Genomic DNA, 27,971 nt, shown 5'->3' with positions numbered 1-27,971 from the left:
GAAAATTACCTTCTGTGATATTTAATAGAAATGGACCAATTTTTGAATTATGAAGCTCACCAGAAGCAGACCAGTCTTTGGACTGTAAACTGTGATATGATTTTAACAATCCCCCAAAAGCAGGGTGAAATGTCTAAATTTCTGATCATCTAAGGAGCATAGTTTTTTGTTTGGTTTTTTTTTTTAACTCTGGTGTTTAATGTTGTTTTATAGATTACAATTATGAATCACAATCCAAGAACAGGCTTGTTCCTCAGACTATACCCAGACCTAGCCTTTGCTTTTCGAGTGTCAGTCTTCGCAATCCAAAAATGTTCATTTGACAGTTTTTAAATACTATTTTATAATAGGTGCTTTCCTTTTTTTTCTCTTTCTCTACAGGAACATATTTACAAGTTGATGAAGAGCGACAGCTATGCACGATTCTTGCGCTCTAATGCATACCAAGACTTGTTGCTTTCAAAGAAGAAGGTACCTTTTGGGATGGACATGCTTGCATCTCTTGCACATACTAATGCTGGCCTGCTGCTTGCTGCTCATGTGGAAACTAAAATAATGTTTCTTGTTTGTTATTTTTGTTTTGTACAAGGAATGAGTACAGCCTTTGGCTCTTTCCCCCTTTGTAAGTCCAAGGCAAGGTTTTCAATGCAAAGCTCAAAACAATGTAGGAAAATGAGGAAAATAGTCAACCAATCAAATTACAGAGTACTAAATAATAGTGCAGCATAGAATAGCCTTCCACAAACTATAATAGACATTACAACTATGAAGCTTCATGACAGGACAGCGATTGTCATGACAGTAATTGTAATCATGGTGGAAAGAAATATAAAAAATAAGATTTTTATAGCCATAGCCATTGTTAACTTAAGCATTTTAACTTCCAACATTCCTTGCAAATGCCTTACTAAGGATCACAAGGATTTTAGGCCTTTGAAATTCATGGAGCATTCCTATTCTCTAAAATCAAGACTACATATTAAGTCAAGTGAAGGAACCTTCTTGACTATTCAGTTTAGTTTAGATTGAAGAAATTTCTTTACTGAAACTGAAGAGCATCCTTTTTGTGCTAAGAGAGTAGTAGTGTAGTCAGTGATATCAATATGACCCCACCTTCCACAACAGGGTATTCTGACATCACCACTCTGATGTCAAAATAGTTCTCTGATGATAATATGTCCTTCAATGAATGCTGATTCATTGTGCAATTTTTCTAAAACATATTGCAAAACTAAGTGACTACTCTTGTCTGGCTACACAATGATACCTTGATTTTTGGACATGGATGTTTTTAAAGAATGATCATTCCCCACAAAATTTTTTTTGTACCAATTCTAACCATTTATGCATGATAAGATACCCCAATTAGGTCACTCAGGGCAATTGGATCAGTTCAGTAAGAGCCTGAAAGCTGTTGAAAGGTTAGTTATCTATGCCATTGTGGCTGCATTTTAATGCTTTCTGCTTATTTAGTGTATTTCTAGAAGAGGAAAGAGTGTGTTTGCATGCCTACATACTGTGTGAACTGTACTTTCTGTATGTAAACCAGTAAGTTTGCATAGCTACATGACAATGGCAAATAAAAAGTAATGAAGATTGATCCTAGTAATCAAGTTTTCATTTATGTTATATATATCAGGGTATCTTAAAGTATCTAAGTATTCGTATTAAAGTACAAAAGCATGGAATAAAGCAACCTTTTAAACACAGACTGAAATACAGAACACTTTGAAATATTTTTCAAAGTAAGTGTATGTGACAAACTAAATGAAAGACAGAATAATTAAAATTTGTTAGAAATCAAATGTACAATTAGAATTAGCTATCATTCAATATATATTTTTAATTTAAGTTTTTTAAATGTCTTAACCCTTTGATACAAGAAGCCAGGCATTTTAGACTCTTAATTTTACCTAGATATAATATTACAGTAAGGGTGCAAAACCACATACCTATATAGTATGTGCAGAATTGGTTGTTGGAATTCCTGCTTTCACTTGAATGATGATCTGTAGCCTGATAAAGTTAAGAATAATAAATCTGTATTTAATGAGGATAATTTTCAAAACCAGTTATGCATGTAAATAGCAATTTACACACATAAATTGTGTATCTGAAAATTGCCCTCTTGCAATTCAGCTAAAATTACGCACATTGTTCCGCAATGCACATACTTTTGGCCACATTTATGGGAAGCAATTCCAGGGATGTATTTTGGGGCAGATCAGAAAGTAATTAGTGTAGATTGTATTTCCAAATCTACACATTTTATTTTCTAAGATAACTGTACCCATATAAAAGCAAGTTCAAAAGTTTCAAAAGGATGTGTGTACTTTCTCTTTGAAAGCTAGTCAAAGTCCATGAGTAAAATGTTCCCCCAGATTTTGTCCTGAATTGGACATTCTGAAAATTGCCCTCAGTACGAGTCAGTAGAATGAAGATAAAGATAGTCATACATGTCCGTTTTAGTGTTTATTAATCAAAGGGGACAGTAAGTGTAGAATTTCAAGATGGTCTAGCTGGCTAACTTTGGGAGTTAGCCAACTTGTCCCAAGCTTTTGAAAATTTACCTCCACTGAACAGCTGGATCTAGCAGCCTGTGTTCACTGGTTGAGTCAGGTGGAGGGTACTTAGCCAGCTAGCGCCCATTTTCAGCACTAGCCAGCTAAATTATGAAGTTACTACCCCTGTACAAAGAATAGCAGGTTTAAATCTAGCTGGCAATTTGAGAAGAATTTTCAACTACAGCCTAGCTGGCTAGGTTGCAGCTGAAACTTCACCTAAAGACACCTTTCTTAATGCTGAGTGACCTGCTGAAAATTTGCCCCTTATTCAGTAATATGTGGTAACCTATTTGTAGTTTCTCAAAGAAAGATCTATACTGCTTTTACTAGGATATAATATTCTCGATTATTGAAACAAGGCATAGGTTAATGAAATATATGTTATGGGAGTCTCAGTTTAGTGGACCCTTGGGCCGACCTGCAGGAGACTGGGAAAAGATGGTCACTGTCTCTAGTATATGGCAGGCCGGGAGACAGATGTTCAGGCTGGACGTAGAGGTGCTCTTCACCCTGGAAGCTGGTACTCCCCCGGGAGGAGCCTGTAGGAGCCCAACCGCTGGGACTTAGGTGGCTTCACCCTTGGAAGCCGAAGCCCCCCCGGGAGGAGCCCTTAGGGGCCCGGCCGCTGGGACTTAGGCGGTAGTGGATCAGGACTGGGAACTGGAACCAGACTAAGACAGTAGGTCAGTACTGTAACAGGGCTCGGGTTCTGGAACCAGGCAGGAACTGTAGCAAGACTCGGGTACTGGAACCAGGCAGGAACTGTAGCAAGGCTCGGGTACTGGAACCAGGCAGGAACTGTAGCAAGACTCGGGTACTGAAACCAGGCAGGAACTATAGCAAGACTCAGGTTCTGGAACCAGGCAGGAACTGTAGCAGGCAAGCAGGAACCAAGCAGGTACTGTAGCAGGCAAGCAGGAACGGAGCGATAGCGAGGCAGGTCGCTCCGGGGCACAGCGCAACAGGGATCTGGTAGGTAAGCCCGTTGCAAGGCAAAGACTGGGTGACCGTGGCCGGCTTATCAAGGCCGCGGCGTCTGACATCAGGAATTGGGCGGAGTCACCATTGGCAGGAAATGGCCTAGAAAAGCACCCAAGTGGCGCGCACGCACGCCTAGAGACAGGGCGTCCATGGAAGGCTTCCCGGCGGCACGGCCCTCGCAGGGACGCCGCCGAATAGGCCAGAAACTAGGCCAATGAAAGCAGGAACAGGTCCAGGAACACGGAGGTAAGGATCTGGTCGCAGCGCTCGCAGCCAGAACCGCAACAGTACCTCCCCTCTTACACCCCCTCTTAGCTGGTCCGGGTTTACTCGGGTGGTCCAGATGGAACTGCCTTAATAAGTCTTTGTCAATGATGTTACGGGCCGGTTCCCAAGAATTATCCTTGGGTCCGCAACCCTCCCAGGCAAGCAGGTACTCCCATCGGCGTTGGTGAAACCGGACATCCAAGACCTCATGTACATGATACGTGACCTCATCCAGTACTGAAGGGTCCGATGGTTCAGGAGCCCGGGAGTGGTATCTGGATAAAACAAGAGGCTTCCGCAATGACACATGGAACACGTCATGTATGCGCATGGAGGAGGGTAGGTTTAGTCGGTACGAGACTGCTCCCACTCGTTCGGCGACTCGGAAAGGCCCACAGAATCTTGGAGCTAGTCTTCGAGACGGAATACGTAGCTGTAGATTTTTGGTACTAAGCCAGACACGGTCTCCTGGGAGGAATATAGGTGCTGGCTGACGATGGCTATCCGCCCATTTCTTGGCGGACTGGGTGGCTTTACGGATCTTTCCCTGGATAGACGTCCACAAGGAAAGAAGCTGGCGGGCTGAAAGTTGCACTGCTGGGAGTGCACTAGGTTCAGGTGAAGGCAAGGGTGGTCGAAGTTGCTTCCCATAGACAACCAGGAAAGGCGAACTTCCAGTAGCAGCATGCGTGTGATTATTATACGAGAAATCCGCCCAAGGGAGTAGCTTGGCCCAATTATCTTGACGTTCGTTCACGAAGAAACGGAGAAAAGTCTTCAAGGTTCAGTTAGTTCGTTCCATTTGCCCATTACTTTGAGGATGGAACGCAGACGAAAGACTAAGTTGCACATTGAAGTGTTTGCAAAGTGCCTTCCAATAACGAGCAGTAAACTGTGGTCCTCGATCGGAGACTATATTCTGCGGGAGACCGTGAAGTCTAAAGATATACTGGGTGAAAAGGTTAGCTAGGTCAGGTGCAGAAAGCAATTTTGGCAGGGGGACAAAGTGCGCCATCTTGGAGAATCGGTCTACGGTTACCCAAATGACCGAATTACCTCCTGAGATGGGGAGGTCCACGACGAAGTCAGTGGAGATGTGTGTCCAAGGCTCCACCGGGATGGGCAATGGTTGCAACAGGCCCCTGGGCTTCCCGAGGAGCGGCTTTTGCATGGCGCAAATCAAGCACGAGCTCACAAATTCTTGGACGTCCTGTCTCACCGTCGGCCACCAGTAGAATCTGTTCAACAAGTCTAAGGTCCCTTTACAGCCAGCATGGCCCCCCGTGAGGGAGTCATGGGCCAAAGTGAGAACTGCTCTCTGGGAGCGACGTAGAACGACAGTCTTCCCTTGGGAGGACACCAAGGTTGTTGCCAAACTAACTTTCACAGGATCCAAAATAAACTGAGGTGTATCAGGGGTCTCTTCGACCTCAGAAGAGCGCGAGAGCACATCGGCTCGAACATTCTTAGAGCCGGGTCGATAGCGTAAGGTAAAGTCGAACCGGTCAAAAAACAGCGACCACCGGACTTGCCTTGGGTTCAAGCGTTGGGCTTGCTTCAAGAATGCTAGGTTTTTGTGATCGGTGTAAATCGTAACCGGATGGTTGGCTCCTTCCAACCACTGTCTCCATTCCTCCAGGGCAAGTTTCACGGCTAGCAACTCTTTATCTCCAACACAGTAGTTGCTCTCTGCCAGAGAGAATTTCTTCGAGAAATATGAACAGGGTAGCAATTGTCCAGAATCTGAGTACTGGCTCAGCACCGCCCCCACGGCCGCATTGGAGGCATCAATTTCCACCACAAAGGGCCGGCTGGGATCCGGATGACGAAGGCAGGAGTCTAACAAGAAGGCTTCTTTAAGGGCCTCAAAAGCTTGGCAGGCGGGAACAGGCCAATCCACCGTGTTGGCCCCCTTTCGGGTGAGGGCAGTCAATGGGGCCACGATGCGGGAGTAGTTAGGAATAAAGTGACGGTAGAAATTGGAAAAGCCAAGGAAGCGTTGCAACGCTTTAAGGCCCTTAGGTTGGGGCCAATTCTTAATTGCCGCCACTTTCTCAGGATCCATTTGAAAGCCTGTTGCAGAGACTATGTAGCCCAGGAACGGCAGGGACGTCTTCACAAAGCTGCATTTTTCCAATTTCGTGTACAGACCATGCTCCCTAAGTATTTGGAGCACTTGGTGGACATGCTGACGGTGTGAAGGCAGGTCCTGGGAGTAGATTAACACATCGTCGAGTAAACGATTACACAGTTGTTCAGAAGGTCCTGCAACACCTCATTCATAAGGTGCTGGACACCGCCGGGGCATTACATAAGCCAAAAGGCATCACGAGATACTCGTAATGCCCGTCTCTGGTATTAAACGCGGTTTTCCACTCGTCTCCGGGACGGATTCTGACTAAGTTGTACGCTCCTAGTAAGTCCAACTTTGTGAAAATCTTCGCTCCCTGGAGCCAATCGAGGAGCTCCAAGATTAGCGGGACCGGGTAACGGTCTCGCTTAGTAATGGAATTTAGGCCTCGATAGTCTATGCACGGTCTCAGCGAGCTGTCCTTCTTGCTGACAAAGAAGAAACCTGCCCCTGCAGGCGACTTGGACGGGCGAATGAAGCCCTTGGCCAAATTCTCTGAAATGTACTCGGACATAGCCCGGGTCTCAGGTAATGATAAGGGATAAACCCTTCCTCGGAGAGGCATAGTACCAGGTAACAAGTCTATAGCACAGTCATACAGACGATGCTGCGGAAGGATCTCCGCCTTGGTCTTGGAAAATACGTCTGTAAAGTCCTCATAAGGTGCAGGAGGACCTAAGGCAGAGTGCATCAACGGAAGTGCGGGACTCCTGGGCACTTTCATACAATTAGCTAAGCAGGAAGGACTCCACTTGACAATCTGTAACGTATCCCACTGAATCGTGGGTGAGTGCTTCTGTAACCACGGCAACCCTAGCATCACAGGGTGGACAGCCTTATCCAACACTAAGAAGGCTATCTCCTCCGAATGGATCACCCCAGTGCGGACCATAATGGGAGCCGTGGACTTCAGGACAGGTCCTGGAAGTAGTGTCCCCTGGATAGAGGTAATTCATAACGGGACCTCCCGTCTATGCGTAGGGATTCGCAACCGGGAGACTAGGTCCTGCAGGATGAAATTACCTCCAGCTCCTGAATCCAGGAACGCCATTGTCTCAAAAGAACCTCCAGGATATTCCAGGGTAACAGGGACAGTACATTGAGGAGCTGTAGCACAGCCTAGGAGGAGCTCCTCCCGACCTCCTAGGCTTTGGCGTTTTCCGCATGCTCGTGTCAGCGTGCCAAGAAGTGGCCCTTCTGACACAATATAAACACAACTTCAACGAACGGCGACGTTGCCTTTCTTCAGCAGAAAGCGGGGCCCGTCTCAGCTGCATAGGTTCGCAGGTGGGAGCATCTGGACGAGAGCTCTTGGGAGAAGATACAGGTCTCGCTGGCCCATGGGCAGGACTATGGCGAGAGGAGCGCTGCTCCTTGGCCCGTTGTTGTAGGCAGCGGTCAGCGTGAGCAGCCATCTCTATCAAGGCATTGAGGTCCTCTGGCAGCTCTCGAGCAGCAATCTCATCCTTTATGCATCCGGAAAGACCCTCCAAGAAGATGGCCTTAAGACTGGCCTGTTTGGCGGCATGCGGCAACCTGCCAACCTACTTCTTGGGCTAAAGTCCGGAACTCCATAGCATAATCTGCCAAGGAGTGAGCCCCCTGTCGGAGTTGCAGCAGATCAGACGTAGCCGTGGCTACTCGGGCGGGCTCATCAAAGGCCTGACGAAAGTTGGAGATGAACTGTTGTAAGTTCGTTAGCGAAGGATCATTGTTTTCCCAAAGGGGAGAAGCCCATATTAAGGCTTTCCCATCAAGCAGGGACAGGATATATGCCACTTTCACCGCATCCGAGGGGAACTGCCGAGGCAACAGAGAGAACCGTACAAAACATTGGCTTAGAAAGCCGAGGCAGGGCCTTAAATCTCCAGCATAGCGGGAGGGTGCCGGTAGCTGAGTCACAAAAGAGCTGTGTCTCTCGGGAACCCTGCCAGCAGGAGGCAGAGACTCCAAGCGCGAGGATAGCTGTTCCACCGTGGCTGCCAGTGTATCAATGCAGCTCTGGTGCTGTAGCATTTGCCAAGCCATCCTGGGCAGATCCGAGGGAGCGGACACATCTGCCGAGTCCATGGCCCTTCAATCTGTTACGGGAGTCTCAGTTTAGTGGACCCTTGGGCCAACCTGCAGGAGACTGGGAAAAGATGGTCACTGTCTCTAGTATATGGCAGGCCGGGAGGCAGATGTTCAGGCTGGACGTAGAGGTGCTCTTCACCCTGGAAGCTGGTACTCCCCCAGGAGGAGCCCGTAGGAGCCCAACCGCTGGGACTTAGGTGGCTTCACCCTTGGAAGCCGAAGCCCCCCCCCCTGGAGGAACCCATAGGGGCCCGGGTGCTGGGACTTAGGCGGTAGTGGATCAGGACTGGGAATTGGAACCAGACTAAGATAGTAGGTCAGTACTGTAACAGGGCTCGGGTTCTGGAACCAGGCAGGAACTGTAGCAAGACTCGGGTACTGGAACCAGGCAGGAACTGTAGCAAGGCTCGGGTACTGGAACCAGGTAGAAACTGTAGCAGGCAAGCAGGAACCAAGCAGGTACTGTAGCAGGCAAGCAGGAACAGAGCGATAGCAAGGCAGGTCGCTCCGGGGCACAGCGCAGCAGTGATCCGATAGGTAAGCCCGTTGCAAGGCAAAGACTGGGTGGCTGCGGCTGGCTTATCAAGGCCGCGGCGTCTGAAGTCAGGAATTGGGCGGAGTCACCACTGGCGGGAAATGGCCTAGGAAAGCGCCCAAGTGGCGCGCGCGTGCACCTAGAGACAGGGCGTACACGGAAGGCTTCCCGGTGGTGCGGCCCTTGCAGGGATGCCGCCGAACAGGCCAGGAACTAGGCCAACGAAAGCGGGAACAGGTCCAGGAACACGGAGGTAAGGGTCTGGTCGCGGCGCTCGCGGCCAGAACCGCAACAATATATTACTGTATAAAATTATAAATATTAGTGGAAACTGTTCATCTTAAAATCCATTACCAGCTGTATAGTATGAAGTCACGTGACTAAAGTTAAGATGTCTCAGTTATATCATGTGTAAGTCAGGAGAGAGTCAAATGTATAATAGCAAACCCTCTGAATGCTAAAACCCTAGGGTAGGCCAGTGAATGCTGATGAAAAGTAAGAAATCTTTACTGAGAATATTTAAAAACACTGAGATTCCACAGTGATCAGAAACAATCTGATACCATACATTCCCCTCAAATAAATATTTATGACATTCTGTAGAGTACATTAGCACTATTAGAATTATCATTTTCCTCTCTTAAAATAATGTAAGCATCAGTTGTTTGCAGGATGAAAGATTGTGTTGGGATGTGATTCTGTGAATCTGAAATTTACACAGGTGTCACAGGCACATATCAACAGGCCTTTAACATGATAGCAAACATGCATTCACTTTAGACTTACGTCTGCTCTGATTCACATCAGATGATCAATACAAATGTCCTCGTTCATCCTGGAGTAACTTATCCCATTCCATCCAAGGATGTAATTTTCCTGCTTACTTTAGAAATAGCTAATGCTAGAATAAATGTGTGTATATGGCATTTTGGAATCAATTTCAGTATTAAGTATGAACAGAGCAGGAAATGAATCCACAGTTGTCACAGAAATATTTTCCTACTGTGGATAGAACAGGGAGTGAAACTAAATGAACTGATTCAAAATTGAAAATTGAATGAACTAATTGAAAACCAAGGGTTTCTGTCTAAAATCCATACAGGACTGGGCATCAGTCTATGTGACTCTTTTGATCATTGTTGTAAATCTGCGTTTATGCCTGAATAAGAAATTTATGGATGCTTTTGAATAAGTTAAGGTGTGCTAGGGTACGTTCTTTTTTCTGTATAAAAGTATTACCACTTACAAGTTTGTTGTGGCAAAAAAATTTGCCTTGCTGCACTCATTTGAGTTCCTGTTACCAAACATTCAAGCTGTTGCACTCTTACATAGTTTGAGACCAACGTCACCAGTCTTAACTTGTAGAACACTCAGAAATTCCAGTATACTCTTGTCTTTCATTGATTCCAAGAGAAATCATGACTTCCATTGGCTGCAGTCTAATACAGCATGATATGTAGAACCTATATTGCTACAGCTGGGAAGAATGCCCATTGCTGACATGGAAACCCGTCTATTAGGATATATCATTTAATTAACATGGGCATGCAGTACTCATGGCATTCCTCCCAGTCACCCTTAATAAAGAACACAGACATATATATGGTATTAACAAGGCCGTAGTTTATTGTTACAACCATGAAATCCGAGCCAACAACAAAAAAACAGCTCCTAACCCAACTCCCCTCCCCATGGTGTTCCTCACGACAACTTGCCGCCATGTCCTAACAGTATGCCATCTGCAGCCCACCACTACCCCAAGCCCCCTTCTGGCAGTGCATACCTCCTGCCGAATCCTCTCTGCCATGTCCCAACAGAGAGCACCATCATTACGGTTGCAGATCTCAAGTACCGTCAATAACATCATGTAGCAGCCCTTCCTCCAGCTACACATGCCCCCCATATCCTGCACACATAACAAAGGCAGCCAATAACATTTTAACATAACTTAAGCTCGGGTTTACCACCACAGCCAAGGGCATTCACCAACAGCCCCTCCCCACACTGCGGCTTATACCCTGACATGAAACACTACCTCCAATGCTTCCTGCAAAAATTTATTAAACAGGTCAAGTCCCACATCAGATAAATGAACCCAGTCAGCTTTATGCAGGCCTGGGCATCTATCCATAGCCCAATCATGTGCACATGGAAACCTCCTTGTACAACTACCCAATTACCGTTCTGTCGATTGACCTCTCTAACAGCCTTTGCCCATAAAGACTGATCCTTAAACTTTGATCAGATTAAAGTGTCTGACGACAAAAACCTGGACAAAAGCATTATATTCATTAAAATTCCCAAGTCCTTCCTAGCCTCCGTGAAAAACTCACAGTAAGATGAGGAGCCTAGGTTGTTGCCCCCCAAATAAATGATGACGACTTCCAGAAAACACCTTGTCTGGAGCAATTACATGATGGTTGGTATCAGCTGGTCCCATTTCATGCCTCTTCTGCCGATCCAACAAATCCATTTGCCAACTACCACCAGTCCCAAATGTTTGCCATATGGGTGTCTCAAAGCCCAGTACTGTGCCCAGTGGATGAATAAGTGGCCCACAACCCAGGCACACCAAATTCAATGCTGCCTCTCCCAGATGCTTCAAAACAAAAAAAAACTTAATTACGAAGGCATGACCTTTTCTGAATGTATCCCCTGATGGCCCGAGACCCCCACTGACCCAATCTCCTAATTGCCCCTTCTGACAAATCTACCTTCAGCCATACTAGTAGATTCCCCAATACAAAAAGAGTTAGTCCTGAAAACATCCTCCCTCTACCCTGGGCTCCAAATGACTTTCTGTAAAACACTTGCAAATTGACATCTTATCAAACAAGAGCTGTCCATATGCACCAAAAACAGCCCACTCACCACAGGCTGAACATGAAAACAATTCTTTGTCACAAAACTGGACACATCATCCAAACAATACAATATTACTTCATCACCTTTTCCTGCCTGATCTGTCCTTGACCAAAGAAAACACATCCTCACATGCTCATCCATTAAAGAAACATTCCCATTCAATAACCCCACAATTCCTGGCCGACCAGTCAAGTGCACCTCCGATTCGCTCATCCGCATAGTGCCGAAAAAGCCAACACAAAAGCTGAATAAAACAAAAGCACCTCATACTTCGATAGACAACCTCCGGGAGCTTTCCCACAATTGTTAGCAAGTCCCGAAAACCAATAGGGCAATGCCCATCTTTCACTTGCCCTTACCCTCTTTCCCACCCCACAAGCATATGCTTCACCGGGAAACTATATGCCAGGTTACCTCAACCCATTGTCTTCTGAAAAATTGAAAACCCTGCTATATGCACCCTCACAGAAGAAGCCCCTGCCTATCTAGCCCACAATATGGATGGTCCCAAAAAGCAACACGGAAGTCAATCCAATGTAGCAGAAAAGCCAAAAAAACAAACAGGCCGATTCAGTAAAAACGCGGGAGAGCGGACGAACGCCCCCTCTCCTGGCACGTGCACCAGCCACTCGCCGGTACGTGTGATACAGTATGCAAATGAGGTGGTGCGGTAAAATCTGGCAAAAGGAGGCGCTAGGGACACTAGCGAGTCCCTAGCACCTCTTTTCGGACAGGAGCGGCGGCTGTCAGCGGGTTTGACAGCCGATGTTCAATTTTGCTGGGGTCGGTTCTCGAGCCCGCTGACAGCCACAGGCTTGAAAACCGGACGCTGGCAAAATTGAGTGTCCGGTTTTTGGCCCGACAGCCGTGAGCCGAATTCAGTTTTTTTTTTTTAAATCTTTTTTTACTCTTCGGGACCTCTGACTTAATATCGCCATGATATTAAGTCGGAGGGTGCACAGAAAAGCAGGTTTTACTGCTTTTCTGTGCACGTCGGAGCGCACTGTACTGTATCGGCCTGAAAGAGAGGAAGGATGTCAAATTAAGTGCATTTTATTGATCAAATATTGCCCGACTCGGGCCGAGTTTCACCCATAAACAAGGGCTGCTTCAGGAGCTATGTTTTGAATGTAGCCAGTAATCCTTTATCAGGAGAATGGTGCAAAGCTCAGACTCTTCTCTATTGTGGTCTATGGAGGATGTAATTAATCTTAGCGGCTCTTTCAGAAGTTTGTTGTGCTCCAAATAGTGGTTTAAACATATATCAGCACAATTAAGCAAGTCAAGATGCTGTTCAGGGAAAACACTCAATTAAGGAATCCATCAGCTATACACTAGCTGCTTTTCTGGTGCATGGAACTCTGAGTTTAAACCTCTATTTGGAGCACAGCAAACTTCTGAAAGCGCCGCTAAGTTTAATTACATCCTCCATAGACCACAATAGAGAAGAGTCTGAGCTTTGCACCATTCTCCTGATAAAGGATTACTGGCTACATTCAAAACATAGCCCCTGAATCAGCCCTTGTTTATGGGTGAAACTCGGCCCGAGTCGGGCAATATATGATCAATAAAATCCACTCAATTTGACATCCTTCCTCTCTTTGGTTTTTCGGCTAGCCCACAATATGTACTACATCACTGCCAAATTCAGTACTGCCTCTGCTCCCCAACCTTTCTTCCAGAGGAAACTGGACACAGTACCTCGACCCTTTATGTTTCATAGAAAATTAGAAATGACGGCAGAAGAAGACCAAACGGCCCATCCAGTCTGCCCAGCAAGCTTCACACATTTTTTTCTCATACTTATCTGTTTCTCTTAGCTCTTTGGTTCTATTTCCCTTCCACCCCCGCCATTAATGTAGAGAGCAGTGATGGAGCTGCATCCGAGTGAAATATCAAGCTTGATTAGTTAGGGGTAGTAGAGGTAGTAACCGCCGCAATAAGCAAGCTACACCCATGCTTATTTGTTTTACCCAGACTATGTTATTCAGCTCTTATTGGTTGTTTTTCTTCTCCCCTGCCGTTGAAGCAGAGAGCTATGCTGGATATGCGTGAAGTATCAGTTTCAACATTTTTATTAATAATAACAAATAGAGGCACAAGAATACAAATAACGTTGTCACAATAACAAGTTGTTGGCTTGCGCCAGTGGATGGAGAAGCCGTAGCTTTAGCGGATCCAGTATTTTCTCAGCAGGTTAGGTCTCCTAGTAATCCCTCCCCCTCCCTCCCTCCCCCCCACCTCTTTAACCCCCAGCCCTCCTCCCTCAGTGTGAATAAAAGCAAAAATATTGAGTAATAATAAGCATAAATACTGCTAGGATCCTGATAAGATCAATCATGAAGTCATTCCTCGGCCAGAGTCCTTCAAGAGTAGATTCCTGGAAGTCATTGGAAGTGTCTGGATGTACGAATTCCATGTCTGCAGAAAGCGCCGTTTATGTTTAGGTGAGGTCCGAGATGCCATCTCGTCCATTACCATCATTTTATGAACGTGGTTGTGCCACGCCCAATAAGATGGAGGGTCTCGGCTCCGCCAGTGTAACAAAATTAACTTTTTCCCCACATAACATGCCTTACCTCAACCCTTTATATACACCAGCCTAGTAGCCAGTGCCAAAGATGCCTGGATCATCTCCCATGCTTCCTCATTCCAATCCATCATAAATGATCTGGAACTGCAGCTCCTTTCTTGTCCACTTGTGAGGCCAAATGCTGAAAGATTTCCTATTTGGAATGAGAAAGGTCATCAGTAGAGTTATCAACTCCGGGCCCATGCCTCACCCTAGAGGAAACATTCCATCTATGGCATAGCAATACAAACTCCCTCAACAATGCAGACACCTGCGCTCCCCTAGCAGCCTGCCGATTTATTACTTCCACAACCTCCAAATTTTCACACCAAAACAACACCTTCTTGTTCTGCAAACCCTAACCCCAAATGTTCATAGCTACAACCAAGGGAAACTGTTGTAAAAAGGTGATGTTTCTGGTGAGCCCTGATTCTACCTATGCTGCCGGCCACCTATCTGTGCACTATACCCAAAACCCAATGTCCCCACCGCATTTGAATATAAATATAAATCTGTACTGGTCACCTGCTCCATCTGCATGACCTGCCCACCATTGTAAGTTTTCAGAAAGACTTCCCAGATACACAGCTCCTCCCATATACCCTGGGTAATTCTAACAAAATGATGAGCCCTCTGCACTCTCTCAGAAGCCATAAAAAGTTGCCTGAAAAATGGCCTGCCCATTGGAATGATGCTGCAGGCAAAGTTCAACGAACCAATTAATGACTGCATCTGCTACAAACAGGCCGATTCAGTAAAAGTCGCGGGAGAGCGCCCACTCTCCTGTGCGCGCGATTCAGTATTTAAATAAGGGCCCGTGGTAAAAAGAGGCACTAGGGACACTAGCGTGTCCCTAGCACCTCTTTTTTGACAGGAACAGCGGCTGTCAGCGAGTTTGACAGCCAACGCTCAATTTTGCTGGCGTCGGTTCTCAAACCCGCTGACAGCCACGGGTTCGGAAACTGGACACCAGCAAAATTGAGCGTCCGGTTTTCACCCACAAACCACGGGCCGATTTTACATTTTTTTTAAATTATTTTTTACTTTGGGACCTCTGACTTAATATCGCCATGATATTAAGTTGGAGGGTGTACAGAAAAGCAGTTTTTACTGCTTTTCTGTGCACTTTCCCGGTGCCGGCAGAAATTAACGCCTACCTTTGGGTAGGCGCTAATTTCTGAAAGTAAAATGTGCAGCTTGGCTGCACATTTTACTTAGTGAATCGCGCGGGAATAACTAATAGGGCCATCAACATGCATTTGCATGTTGCGGGCGCTATTAGTTTCGTGGAGGTTGGCTGCGCATTTTCGATGCGCTATTACCCCTTACTGAATAAGAGGTAAAGCTAGCATGTCGAAAACGCGCATCCAAACGCGGGTTAACAGTTCGCTCCACCGGAGCGCACTGTACTGTATCGGCCTGAAAGTAACTTTCTTAGCCCCACCAACCACTCAAACCATTTCCTGCAATTTCTGCTCCTTCTCCAATTGCAGCTGAGACATCATAGCTACCGAATCTAATTGAATGCCCAAAAAAGTCAACCTGGACACAGGACCCTCCGTCTTGCCTGCTGCAATCGGAATCCCCAAACAATCTGCCACATATATGAAACTCTATAACAGCAATGCATGATGCCTCTGGGCCCACAAATAAGAAATCATGCAGGTAATGTAACATATTATCCAGACCTGCAGCCTGAACCGTCACTGAAAGTCTCAAAATAAGCACCAAGAGACAGAACACCCATGAGTAAACACCAATTAAAGTAATGCAAACCCCAGAAAATGGAAACTATCAGAGTGAATCGGCAACAGCTGAAATGCAGACTTTATGTTGGCTTTTGCCAAAAGTGCTCCAGCATCTGCTCTCCATACTAAAGTCACCACTGCATCAAAGGAAGCATAATGCACTGAACACAACATCTCTTTAGGGATGAAATTGTTAACTGAATTCCCCAGAGGAAAGAATACATTTAAAAATAAATCTGAACTTACTTTCCTCCTTTTTCGGAACAACCACCAATGGAGACAAATGCATGAAACTAAAAGGAGACTCTATGAACGGACTTGCTATCCTCCTCAGACCAAACTCACCCACCAATATTCCTCAACAAACTTGACAAAATGAACCAATGACCTGGAATTTTGCACTAACCCTCTCCCCTCGGGCCTTCATAAGGAATCTCAAATCCCTTCGAAAAACCCTCTTATAAAAGCACAGCCACCTTCCTGTTGGAATACGCCCCCAACAATTTGATCAAAACGTCCACAATAATTGGAGGTGGGGCCTTCTCAAACACCTCAAGCCTTCGCACCTCTATCAGATCCTCCAGCTCCATGCTTGGTGCATTTGGAAGCAGGGCAACCTGCCTCACAGGAACAAGCATGGTGGAACTTACAGTCTGGAAAAAGACAGGAGGACTTATTGAAATGCCAACAGACATCTTGCCCTCTGCTGTATCCCTTAGACTGCACTCCCGACCTGGCTGACCTGCTAGACTCTTGAGAAGCATAAAAGGAACTACTGGATGACCCAGGCAGCCCCATCCTCCCCACAGCATCATGTCCTTTAAGAGTCATCCTCGTCAACCAAAGGTTAATATTTTGGATACTTCAAGACATAAAGCGACTCTCCTCCATCTTGTCTCTAAACCATTCATTGTAGTTGAGCCAAGCCCAACCTTCATAGTCCTGATACGCACCCAAAATACTGTCAGCGTACGCCAATAATGACCCATACTGAGACAGATCGTAGTGCCTGAGTACAATTGCCATCAGCAAAAAAAAAAGAGCACCCAATTTAATATATTGTGAACATCACTCCTCCTGCTGAGATCCGGATCTCCCCTGCCATCCCCCTGACCTGCTCCAAAGCCAGACGCCACTCACCACTGACCGCATCTCCCAGCACTTCCACAATCATGACTCCCTCCACCGCAGCCCCAGAGACTACTTTCCCTCTCCTGGTATGAACCAATGCACATGCACCACAGCCATCAGGAAAGAGAGGATGCCTTGAGCCTGCAGGGGACAGAGTGAGTAAAAACTGCAATAACCCAGGCTAAATTCCCTTTATCCTCCTCCTACACCCTTCCCACTAACCTAACAATTGTAGCCCTATCTCTTCCCGCCTCTATCTGACTCCCATGAACACCCAGGGCTTTAGGTGGGAAAATCAAAAGAAAACACTGCCATGGAGGGAAAGAGGGGAAGGGGGAGGGGAGAATGGCCAACCAAAAGCATGTGCTCCTGCTCAGCCATTCCTATCCTGCCACCCTGTTAAGGGTAGCAGGGTGAGACTATGCTACCCTGCCTTACACTTACCATTGGAAAAACGTTTTTAAGATCAGTTATATGGCAAAAGAGAATAATATCACTACCTTATTTTAAAGGAAAATACTAGAGCCTATATTTTTAAAGACCAGCAATTTTCTGTTAAGTGGGATTTTAGCCAACCTGCTTTGTGTATACAAAAACAAGGCAAATTTTCAATCAGCATTAAATGTCTAGATCTCCATCTGAAAATAAGATTGGCTGCCCAAATGAGGTGCTTTATTAATAATGTCTGAAGTCCCAGTGATCTAAGTTATGGATGACAGACAAATAGCGTATTACAAACTGGATGAGTACATCCAATTGTAAGGCAATGTCTCTAGACAACCTACTTTATAGACACCTACATTTAGCCATGTGCCTTCACCTAGATGCCTAGCTTTTTGTTCTGAAAACTTATTAGAAACATAATGCTAGGGCTAAATGTTCTTTTGTTTACATGACAGTCAGATGTCTAAAACTGTAATACAATATTAGACATCTGACTATCATTTACTCTATCTCGCTCATTTACTCCAAGCTAATCTATTTCTCTCTTTTGAATAAAAGGATTTCAAAGCACCTTTAACATAGGTTATCTAATGAGTATAGCATTGATAATGACTGTAACTTTGTTTTGTTTACTTTTGCATGTTATGGTACATGCTTGAATGAGCTTTTTATTGGTTTGTATGTTTTGCATTCATGGTGTTTCTACTAGTGTTGATGAGTGATGTGGTTGCCTTGCTGTAATGCTGTGACATATAAATCTGAAGTAACCATACTGTGTACCAGTTAGTTCTCAGATCATGTTTCATGCTCAGTCGTACAATAATACACATATACCCACATCCACACCCACCTACCTTGCCCTTTTCATTAACCACAGCTTCATCCAAAACGTTTTTAGGGGCTCTAACCAGTGCTTTTCCATAGACTTTGTCTCCATTTGCACTTTTATAAACTTAGATCTCTTGCTGTGCTAACCCAGGTGCCTTCATTCAGTCAAGCACAACTGAGCTTTTCATAGGGTTGTGGAGAGAGCTGAACAACATATCTGCATGCGTTTTACATGCACGGGATATTTAGCTATACTACAGCTGTAGTTACTGGCAAATGGCTGCACATAACAAAACTCAGATCTAAGCAGAAAGTGACAAGTAGCTCAAAAGGTTCTGTTCTTTTTTTGGGACGGGAGGGTGTGTGTGTGTGGAGGGGGACAAGATAGTTAAGAAATTATATCCCACTTGCACCAATTTGTTTAAAAAAAAAAAAAAGCTATCCTTTCCTGACTGAAATGTACAGCTGTTTTAAGGCTGCTTGGCCCTAATTTGAGGTCTTAATTGAACTTCAAATCAGAAAATTATAGAAGAAAAGATATTAAGCAGAACTCGAGCTTGGGCTGTTTTATTGTGGCATTTCATCCAGGATCTGGATTGCACTTCAAGAAAAAAGGGCGAGAAGGGGACATTAACCTTAGGGAGGCAGCTGTGACCTTTCACGTTTCTTCGAAGGTCTCTCTGTTTTTTTGTTTTTCCATTTGTTTTGTTTGCTGTTGCAAACTCCAGTGGCCGCTTTTTTTGTTTGATTCGCTTTTCTATCTTTTTACTGCCATTAAAAGCACAAAACTGCTCTAAGCTGAAGATTTTTTTTTCTGTATTTCTCCTTCCTCCTCTCCCTTTTTTAAGCCTGAGAATGAGCAAGGTCGTAGAACTTCTCTAGAAAAGTTCACTCGCAGTGTGGTAAGTTCATTTTTTCTCAGCCTTAAGTTTGTCAATTTTTTATGATTATTTGCTCATGTCCTGTTTCAAGTTTCCCTCTTTAAAAAAAAAAAAAAAGGCATTTGTCATACTTTTGTGTAGCTTGTCCAAAGTTCACATCAATATTAGTAAAATAGAACATGTATAGGAGTTATAGTGACATGTTGCATTGGGCACAACATCGCTTTCTTTGGCATGATAGTATTGTATTGCCTGATTTGTGCTATGCTTCACAGCTGATGCATTTAGGGGGCAAAATTTGAGGATTTTCTGCATGTAAATGTCTGTTTGCCTATGGAGAAAGCCCTTACAAAATTGCCCTCCGCCCCCACAGCACAAGGAAAAGAGACAGCGCCAAGTCCATCCTAAGAAAGCACACAAAAGGCATTTATTTTTAACTCCCTATTGCATACCTCCCGGCCGGGAATTTGCACTTACAAACAGTGTGGGTACTTATGTACCTGCAATGCCCACCAAGCAAGAGATTTTCAAAGGGAAACTCCCAGGGAGCTTCTCTCTGAAAATGATCTTCCAGGCCACTGGATATCATGCACTCTTAGGCCTACAAGCTGCCTGGAGGGGGCTGAAAATTGCCCTCACAGCTACTGTATAGACAAAATATACTCTATATGTAACCCATTTAGATGGATTACAGCATGCTTCTGCAATATTATTGTATATCTTGGCTGACATGCCTATTATGTATATACAAGTAGAAGATATAAAGGTAAAGAGCTGTTATGAATTCATCTAGTTGAGACTATATATTTTACAAGCTATTGAGCTCTACCAAGTATGATTTTTGTGACCTTCTGATTTCTAATATCTGAGGTGAATGATATGAGATACATAACAAGGCATTGCTATTCATATCTGTGAAAGTGAGTAATGTGGTTAGGAAGGTAATGGTTGTCCTGTGACAGTGTCCTCTTTTCGGTGAAGGAGAGCATTGAGGTAGGAGACTAATAAGATACATGAGGAAGAGATTGTAAGTCATTCTCTTGTCAAAGAAAATTAACTTAGTTGCTGAAACTCCTTCTAATGTCAAGGGATTTCCTGCAATACTGTGCATTGGGTTTTAGCTTGCCAAGTAAACTGGAAAACGTATATTATCTTTAAAATACTATTTCTCTCCCGAATCTGTCATGATATTTGAGCAATGATCAATTGATCATTTCATAGTGCAATGCTGACTGAATGACTATGGAATAATGGAGAGCTTCAAAGACCTTGCCCCTGCAAAACAATGCAACCTGGGGGGGTTTTCACTAAAAGTCAGACTTGAACAATTTTCTAAATCATGAGCAAAAATGGGCCGAATTTTAAAAACGTTGCTTGCACTAAAAGGCCCAAATATGCAAGATTGTGAGCTGCGTGTGAGTAATGCGGATTTTAAAAGCTGCGAATTACTCACCTATATGTGCATGCTAAAAAGGAGAGGGTGGAAAAGGGGTGGGGTATGGGTGGGGTATGGGTGTTCCAGGGCGGTCTAATAGTTCCATGCATAAATCTGTATTTTAAAACAACCCTCACCCACACACATGCGCACCCCACCCCACTCCATACACACTCACGTACCCAAACCCCACCCTACCCTATCCCCCACACATGCACCCCCAACCCACTCCACTGCATCCCACACATGCACCTCCACCCCCAATCACCTCCAGACTTCCCCCAACCCCCCCATACATACATTACATCTGCTCAACCACACCCTGACACACCCCACATGCTCAACCACTCCTTAACATGTACACACCCCACATGCCCAGCCACTTCCTGCCATGCACACACACCTTCACTTATTTCCCAACACATTTCAGTCAATTATACCAACCCTATAACAGATACCCCCGCCCCCCCCCCCCCCCCCACCTACATAACTGAGGAGAGATGGAGGTGCAAAGTAGAGAGTGGGCGGAAGAGTGCACATACACCCACCCAGCTCATTCCCTCTCATATGCACATATATCCAAGTCATTCCCTCTCATATGCACATATACCCAAGTCATCACTAATACCACTCTCACCAGCCTCATAACACACACACACACACACACACATATCCTCTCACTCCCCCACCCCCACACACATACACACAAGAAGGGGAGAGGTGAGTCTGTGGAGATTGCAAGGGGGAACATGTCAACTTACCAACACACACACTCTCATTCTCACCTTCCCACAACACACACACATGGGGAAGGAAGGAGGACATGGGGAGTGCAATGGAGAGAGGGAGAAAGTGCACATGTATCCACACACACTCGCACAGGACAAGAGAGAAAGAGAGAGGGTGAGTGGGTAGGTAGAAAATAGGGATGAGTTCTGCTCCCCCCCCCACACACACACACACACACAAACACATACACTCTCCACTCACCTCCTGATATCAATCTACCTATCACAACTACAACACATACACACTATTTCCAGACAGGTGAAGAAGAGAAAAGTAGGAGAAGAACATGGAGAGTGTGAGGGGGAAAAGTACCCACACATCACTCACACTCCCACAAGAAACCAACAACACCTACCACATACACTATCACATACATGCACCCCCACCCCTCACCATATACTCCACCTCCACCCCTATTTCCGCCACCACTACCCTCAACCCCTCATCTTTATACCCTTTGCAAGCCTTCTGCCTTATATCCTTCTCCACTGAATGCCCCCCTGCCCACCACACACATATACATACAGACAGACACCTATCCCCATTCCTCTACCCCCAACAGAGCATGTACAAGATACCGATAATGTACATATCCAGCTGATGGAGTCATAAAACTTGCTTTTTGACGTTGCCATACAAATTATCACTTTCTCCTTTTTTTGGGGGGGGGATTTTGTATACCTTTTTGAATAAACCCTTATATTCTCATGGCATTTTTTTTTACCACTGCTGCATACTGAACTGAGGATTTCAATGTATTGTCCATAGTGGCTGTCCTTTTACTGACTAGCAATGCCTAATGTACAACTCAGGATTCTAATCATGTATATATACATATATATATGTATGTATGTGTGTGTACATATATGAATATATATTTCTCACAGGACAAGCAGGATGGTAGTCCTCACATATGGGTGACATCACAGGATGGAGCCCAATCACGGAAAACTTCTGTCAGTTTCCAGAACTTTGACTGGCCCCTACTGGGCATGCCCAGCATGGCACCAACCCTGCAGCCAGCAGGGGTCCCCCTTCAGTCTTCTTTTTTCCACACAGCAGTAGCCTCGCGGTAAAGGAGCTCTGAAGAGATTCCTGACAGGAATTTTCCTCACGGAATTACTAAACGTTAAATTGCCCTACAGGGGTCCCCTCCTCTAACTTTTTTCAGTTTGCGGTACTCCGGTAAGTTTTTACCCGTTTCCCATCGATTACCGTCGAGTTCGGCCTTCACGGCCTACTGGCCGTCGACCGTACCGTGCCTCGATTTTTTCCATGGCCATGGACTTACCCGCACCATATCTATCACAGACCCCCATAAAGTCTGTGTAATGTGTCTAGGATGCGAGCACAATGTCTTGACCTGCACCAAATGTGCCCTAATGACACCGAAATTAGCGCATGAATACTTATGCGCACTGGCGCGCGCAGGAATCCTCTGCCACATAACTTTACATCTGCTATGGTTGACATGTAAGTAATAAAATATAGATAGATCGGTGGCGTTTTAAGGGCCTGGGCTAACAGGGCAGGAGGAAGATTATTAAACTAGGGGGTTTTAGTTCTATCCCTTACTCCTGAGAACTGGGAATAAACTGGGGAAACTGGTAATGGCATCGGTGCGTGTATCTATTAAAATCCCCCCACTTACACAGTGGAAGCAGCATAGGCACCCATCCACTTAAAATATCGCACACGTGTGCACGTTCAGTCTATTTTATAACAGCGCGCATATACATGTGTATGTTATAAAATGGCCATGTCCCTGGGTGTGGGTCGACGAAAGCACGCACATGTGCGCCCATGTGCCTGTTTAAAAGTACCTACATGCGCGTGCGCAAGCTAAAACAAAAGGGGGCTGGAAAAGGGTCGAGGAATAGGCAGGGCACGGGCATTCTGGGTGAGGCAAATAGTTACAAGCGTAAATCTGTATTTTAAAACTGGAGGCCACACCACGCAGTGTAGTCATGTATAGTTACTGCTGTTCCTGATGAGGTATAAGTGCAGAAATCTCATTTTAGGACTAACACGACAGGGTGAGGAGTCTGGGTCAACTGGGAGGGGAGTGCAGGCTGAAGAACCAGAGAAATCTGGATGACCTTGAAATAGATTGGGCAAACTGGTGGACTACTTGGTAAAACCGGGAATGTACTTTGTGCAAGCATGTTTTAAAATCCACTTTCTTGCATATGTTAAAGCTGACAAAGTCCTAAGGAAGATATGCGAAGTGCGTTTGCTCGAGTAACAGCTTCAAATTAGGGGCACACTTAGGTGCATGGATTTCCTAGGTAACAGGAAACCCATGTGGAAGAAGAGGCTGCGTCGCCACAGAGCTGAGTATCCCTGCTCACAGATCGGCCCCGCGATTACTTTCTGTTTGCTTGCTGTTGCCTTTTGGCAATGCAGCTTTTGTACAAGCACATCCTTCCTGCTTTCTAGTCTCAAGTCTTCCTGGATCAGCTGAATCAAGCCAGATGAGGAGGAGGAGGACTCAGGATTGTGGCCCTAGGGAGATGCTGGACAGAGAGGGAACTATGGGAGATGCCAAGCAGCAAGTTGTTGAAAGAGTAGTGGGAGATATTGGGAAAGGTGCTTGTGCAGGAGAGAGGAAAGGTACTGGATGAGAATAGTGAAGGAGAGAATGGTGTGCTGGGAAGGATGGGGAGAGAGTGGTGGGATATGCTGGGAAAGGGGGTTGTTGAAATAGGGTAGGTGCTGGGTGGGGGCTGTGGAGGAGGGAGGGGAAATACTGGGAACGGGGCAGAGAGTGATGGGAGATGCAGAGAAGGGGGTTGTTGAGAGAGGTGCTGAGTGGGGATTATGGAGGAGAGTATGGTGGGAGATACTGGGTGAAGTTTAGTTGAGAAAGGAAGGTGCTGGGCAGGGGTATTGTGGAGGAGATGCTGGGAAGTGGGGCAAAGAGTAGTGAATGATGCTGGGAAGGGGCTGTTGAGAGAGGGAAGATGCTAGACAGGTTTTGGAAGAGAAAGCAGGGATGCTGGTAAAGGGTGAGAATAAAGGGAGATTTTGGGAAGGGGTTGTTGAGGAAAGACTAGGTGCTGGGTGTGGTTGTGGAGGAAAAAGGAGATGCTGGGAAGAGAGAGAGAATGATGGGAGGTGCTGGGACGTGAGGAAAGAGAGAGGCAATGCTGAGTAGGGGGTGGGGTGAGAGAGAAAGGGAAAAGATAATTGTCAGATGATGTAGGAGAGGAATGGAAAAGACAAAAGGAAAGAGAAGAAACAGAAAATGGACAGGAAAAACAGAAGACAGAAGAGAAAAGCAGAAAGCTGGAGACCAGGACCAACATGATTAAAAAAACTAAAATGTCCAGACGACAAAGGCAGAACTTTTTTTTTCACTTTGGTAATTGAAATATGTCAGTTTTGGCAATGTATATGTCTTAAATCTTTGTACTTTTTTAGTACAGGAGAAGATGTATTTCTATTTGTATTTCTCCAGGGTTGCACTGTATGTAGAGTTGGGTTTGTTGGGGGTCCCATTTCATTTTTTGTCTGAATATTTCATATTTGTGGTCACTTATTCTGTATTTGGTGAGGGTCTATCCTGCCGTGGTGACTGAGGTGAGGGATTATGTTAGCGTGTAGATTCTGTGTAAGGCTTGTTCTGTTTTCTCAGTAGGAGCTGTATTAGTGTTGTAGGCCCGGTGTAATTTTGCTGTGCTGCCTTTTCCTAGCAAAGGTTTTCTTGTTTTGGTATGGAAGGTTTGCTTATGTAGACTGTTTGTATTTTTAAATAGTCAGTCAATAAGATAGCTAGTAAGCAGTAGGTAGTGTGTTTATTTTTAAAAGGCTGCAGAACTGAGTGTTCTCCATGGAGATTGTCCACTGGATAACTACCTCCTCTTCCTTCCCAGTGAATTCTTGCTCATTACTGGTATAGGGAACAAGTATTCCAGATTCACCCAACAGGAATGTGTTAGCCTTGCTCTAACCCTGCCACAACAGCTCCCTATAAATGGAATCAAGACTCAAAATTATTGCTGAAAAAGAAGAGAAACCCGTGAAGGGCTCCAATTGAATCCGGCAGTGGTATTGGTGGTGGCGGGGAGGGCAGTAAAACAGCTAGCACTGGCCCTGATTCCAAGGCACGGGGCAAAATCCTCCTCAGGATCTCAGAAAATACAAAATTACAAAACACAAGCAAACCTCTCAGATCTTCTCTTCACTCTCCTAGACAATCCCTTCCAAACCTTAGAGATACTGGCAAGAGAATAGTCTGCTTCCCCTGGTACAGGCCATGGAGCCTAAATTTGAGACCAACTCCTCACTGTCCTAGTTTTCAAATCTTCAGCTTAGGACACAACATAACCACACTACTTCTCGTACACAGCCTGCTTTTACAGTGCCCTCCTGACCAATCCAGACAAGCTTCAGTGGAGGATGTCTGAAGGGATAGTCTACAAACTACTGAATCCCAAGCCAGGGTTTACTACTAGGAACAATTTAGAAAGTGAGGGAGTAAAGTGGTCTCTTTTAATAATTTAATAAATGTGTACAGTGCAGAAAGTAGGTGCATATCCTTTGCATGCAGACTTGATTCCAGACTTTCTAAGTGAACGTACGCGCACAAGTTAACTTTGAAAATTTGCATATAAGTGCCCTAGTATAAACAAAGTCACCCACACAAATGTAACCCTGGCTAGGGTCGCTAGGAAGTTTCTGGAGGGTTACTGCTCTCTAAGAGTTCATCTGGAGCACACAGTGTTCTGTTACTACAAAGCACTGGCAATGTGCAAGATCCTTCCTGAATAGGAGGGGTTTGGAAGAGTTTAGTTATGTTATAGCTAGTGGGAGTTTTGGTAGGAGGTTTCATTCCCCCAAAAGGGCTAAGTTGAAGAGAGGTCATAAATGGTGCCTACATAGGCATGAGTGAGAGAGATCAGGGGAGCGAGACAGAGGAAGAAGTTGAAGTGTGTTAGTGCCTGAAGGATTATTCATCCTAGGATCCAAGGGGGTTGTCCTTGCTGGGAAAGCCCAAGGTGAAGATATTTTGAGGATTTTAACTATGGAAATGTTACTCTGTTTATCTATGGAAATGCTAAAGCCTGAGTCTTTTGATTGAACAGTTTTCCTTTGTCTGCTTGGAATGTATTCAGATATTGCTGGGTGCATTTTCTTGAAGATTTGGGATTCTTTGGACTTTAAATAAATTCTGTTCTTTGGAATGAACAGACCTGTGTGGACATTGAGCTTGTTTGGTAAATCTCCCTTTGGGCTTCCCAGAAGATTTCTGGTCCCCAGTTGGTGATCTCTGGTGGCTGAGACTGATCCTAGGGTTGCAGTAGAGACATTCACCACCTCTGCAGTCTCCAAAGGTGACCCCGAGAAAAGGAGGGGTTACACAAAGTTATATCTGCTCTATCAAGGGCATAACGTGTGCAGGTGAACTTACCCACATACTTTCTAACATCAAAGAGTGTGCACATAAGTCCTAATGCTGCCACTGGAATACCTCACCTCTTCCCAGTTTGCTTAGGAGTTTCCGTGAAACTAGGTTATGCACAAACTTTAATGTGAACTGAGCCCCAGCTATTTTACAGTCTTAACAGTCATTTATGCACATAAAACTTACTTTTATGCACAGAAATGACTTTTAAAATCAGTCCATAAAGATTTGCAAGGAGCATGAACCATGATGAACAGAAGAATGGCTGCTCGATTTAGTATACATATAGGGGCAGATTTTCAAAGGCTACGCGCGTAACATACACGCGTAACCCAAGAAAATCTGCCCCGCGCTTGCCGAGCCTATTTTGCATAGGCTCGGCGGCACGCGCAAGCCCCGGGACGCGTGTATGTCCCAGGGCTTTCAAAAATGGGTGGATCGGGGTGGGGCCAGGGGTGTGGCGGCGGTCCAGGGGCAGTCCGGAGGTGGGGCCGGGGGCGGTTCCAAGTCCTCCGGCACAGCGGTCGTGCCCGGGGGGTTCGCACACCAGCAGCCTGCCAGTGCGTGCAAGTTACGCCTGCCAGGCGTAACTCCATCAAATAAGGTGGGGGGGATTTAGGTAGGGCCAGGGGGTGGGTTAGATAGGGGAAGGGAGGGAAAGGTGGGGGGGATCCAAAAAAAGTTCCCTCCAAGGCCGCTCCGATTTCAGAGCGGCCTTGGAGGGAACAGGGAAAGCCATTGGGGCTCCCCTTGGGCTTGGCACGTGCAAGGTACACAAATGTGAACCCCCTTGCGCACCCCGACCCCGGATTTTATAATATGTGCGCACAAATCTACGCCCACACATAAGTTTTAAAATCTGGCCCATACTATTTTTGTCACTTCCTCACGGAATTTAGTGTAGAGGTTATTAGCACATTGGAGCTACAGTTTTGTGGGTTAGGATGCATGCTAATAATGTTTATATGCAATTGAGGCTATTTTTAGCATATGCTCCAAAAAAGATAGAGGCCGATATTTGGCGCTACATAGCTAGATAAATAGAGACTTATCTGGCTAAGTGGCAGCTGCTGAATATCCAGTAGTGGCCACTACTTAGCCGGATAAGTATTTATCCGGCTAAGTAGATAAGTATTTATCTGGCTAAATAGATACCCAGATATCTTGGGGACAGGCAATGGGTGTATCGAGGTAGTGCTGCTGAATATCCCTTCTAAGTTATCCGGATCAATTATATCCGAATAACTTAGATAACCATATATATTTGAATATTGGGCCCACTGTGTATTACCTGTTAAGTGCCAGTTTAGTTTATTCTTG

General features: G+C 45.3%; 1 protein-coding gene across 5 annotated transcripts in view; it reads left to right on the top strand.

The window, feature by feature from the left end:
- The window catches only part of RGS6 (regulator of G protein signaling 6), an 831,317-nt gene that overhangs the window by 784,768 nt on the left and 18,578 nt on the right, over positions 1-27,971 (top strand). For 3 of the 5 annotated variants that reach the window (XM_029598733.1, XM_029598731.1, XM_029598732.1), the window contains one exon: positions 382-1,580. In XM_029598733.1, the coding sequence (XP_029454593.1) occupies positions 382-729 (348 nt within the window). In that variant the 3' untranslated portion in view covers positions 730-1,580. Of the gene's footprint in view, positions 1-381; positions 1,581-18,987; positions 19,042-27,971 lie in introns of those variants that run through there. The other 2 variants (XM_029598734.1, XM_029598736.1) reach the window with 2 other exon arrangements.

Source organism: Rhinatrema bivittatum, chromosome 4 (assembly GCF_901001135.1).
Source record: "Rhinatrema bivittatum chromosome 4, aRhiBiv1.1, whole genome shotgun sequence".
NCBI classification, from domain to species: Eukaryota; Metazoa; Chordata; class Amphibia; order Gymnophiona; family Rhinatrematidae; genus Rhinatrema; species Rhinatrema bivittatum.
Note: the sequence above shows the minus strand (reverse complement) of the source record. Positions and strands in the feature narration are given on the sequence as shown.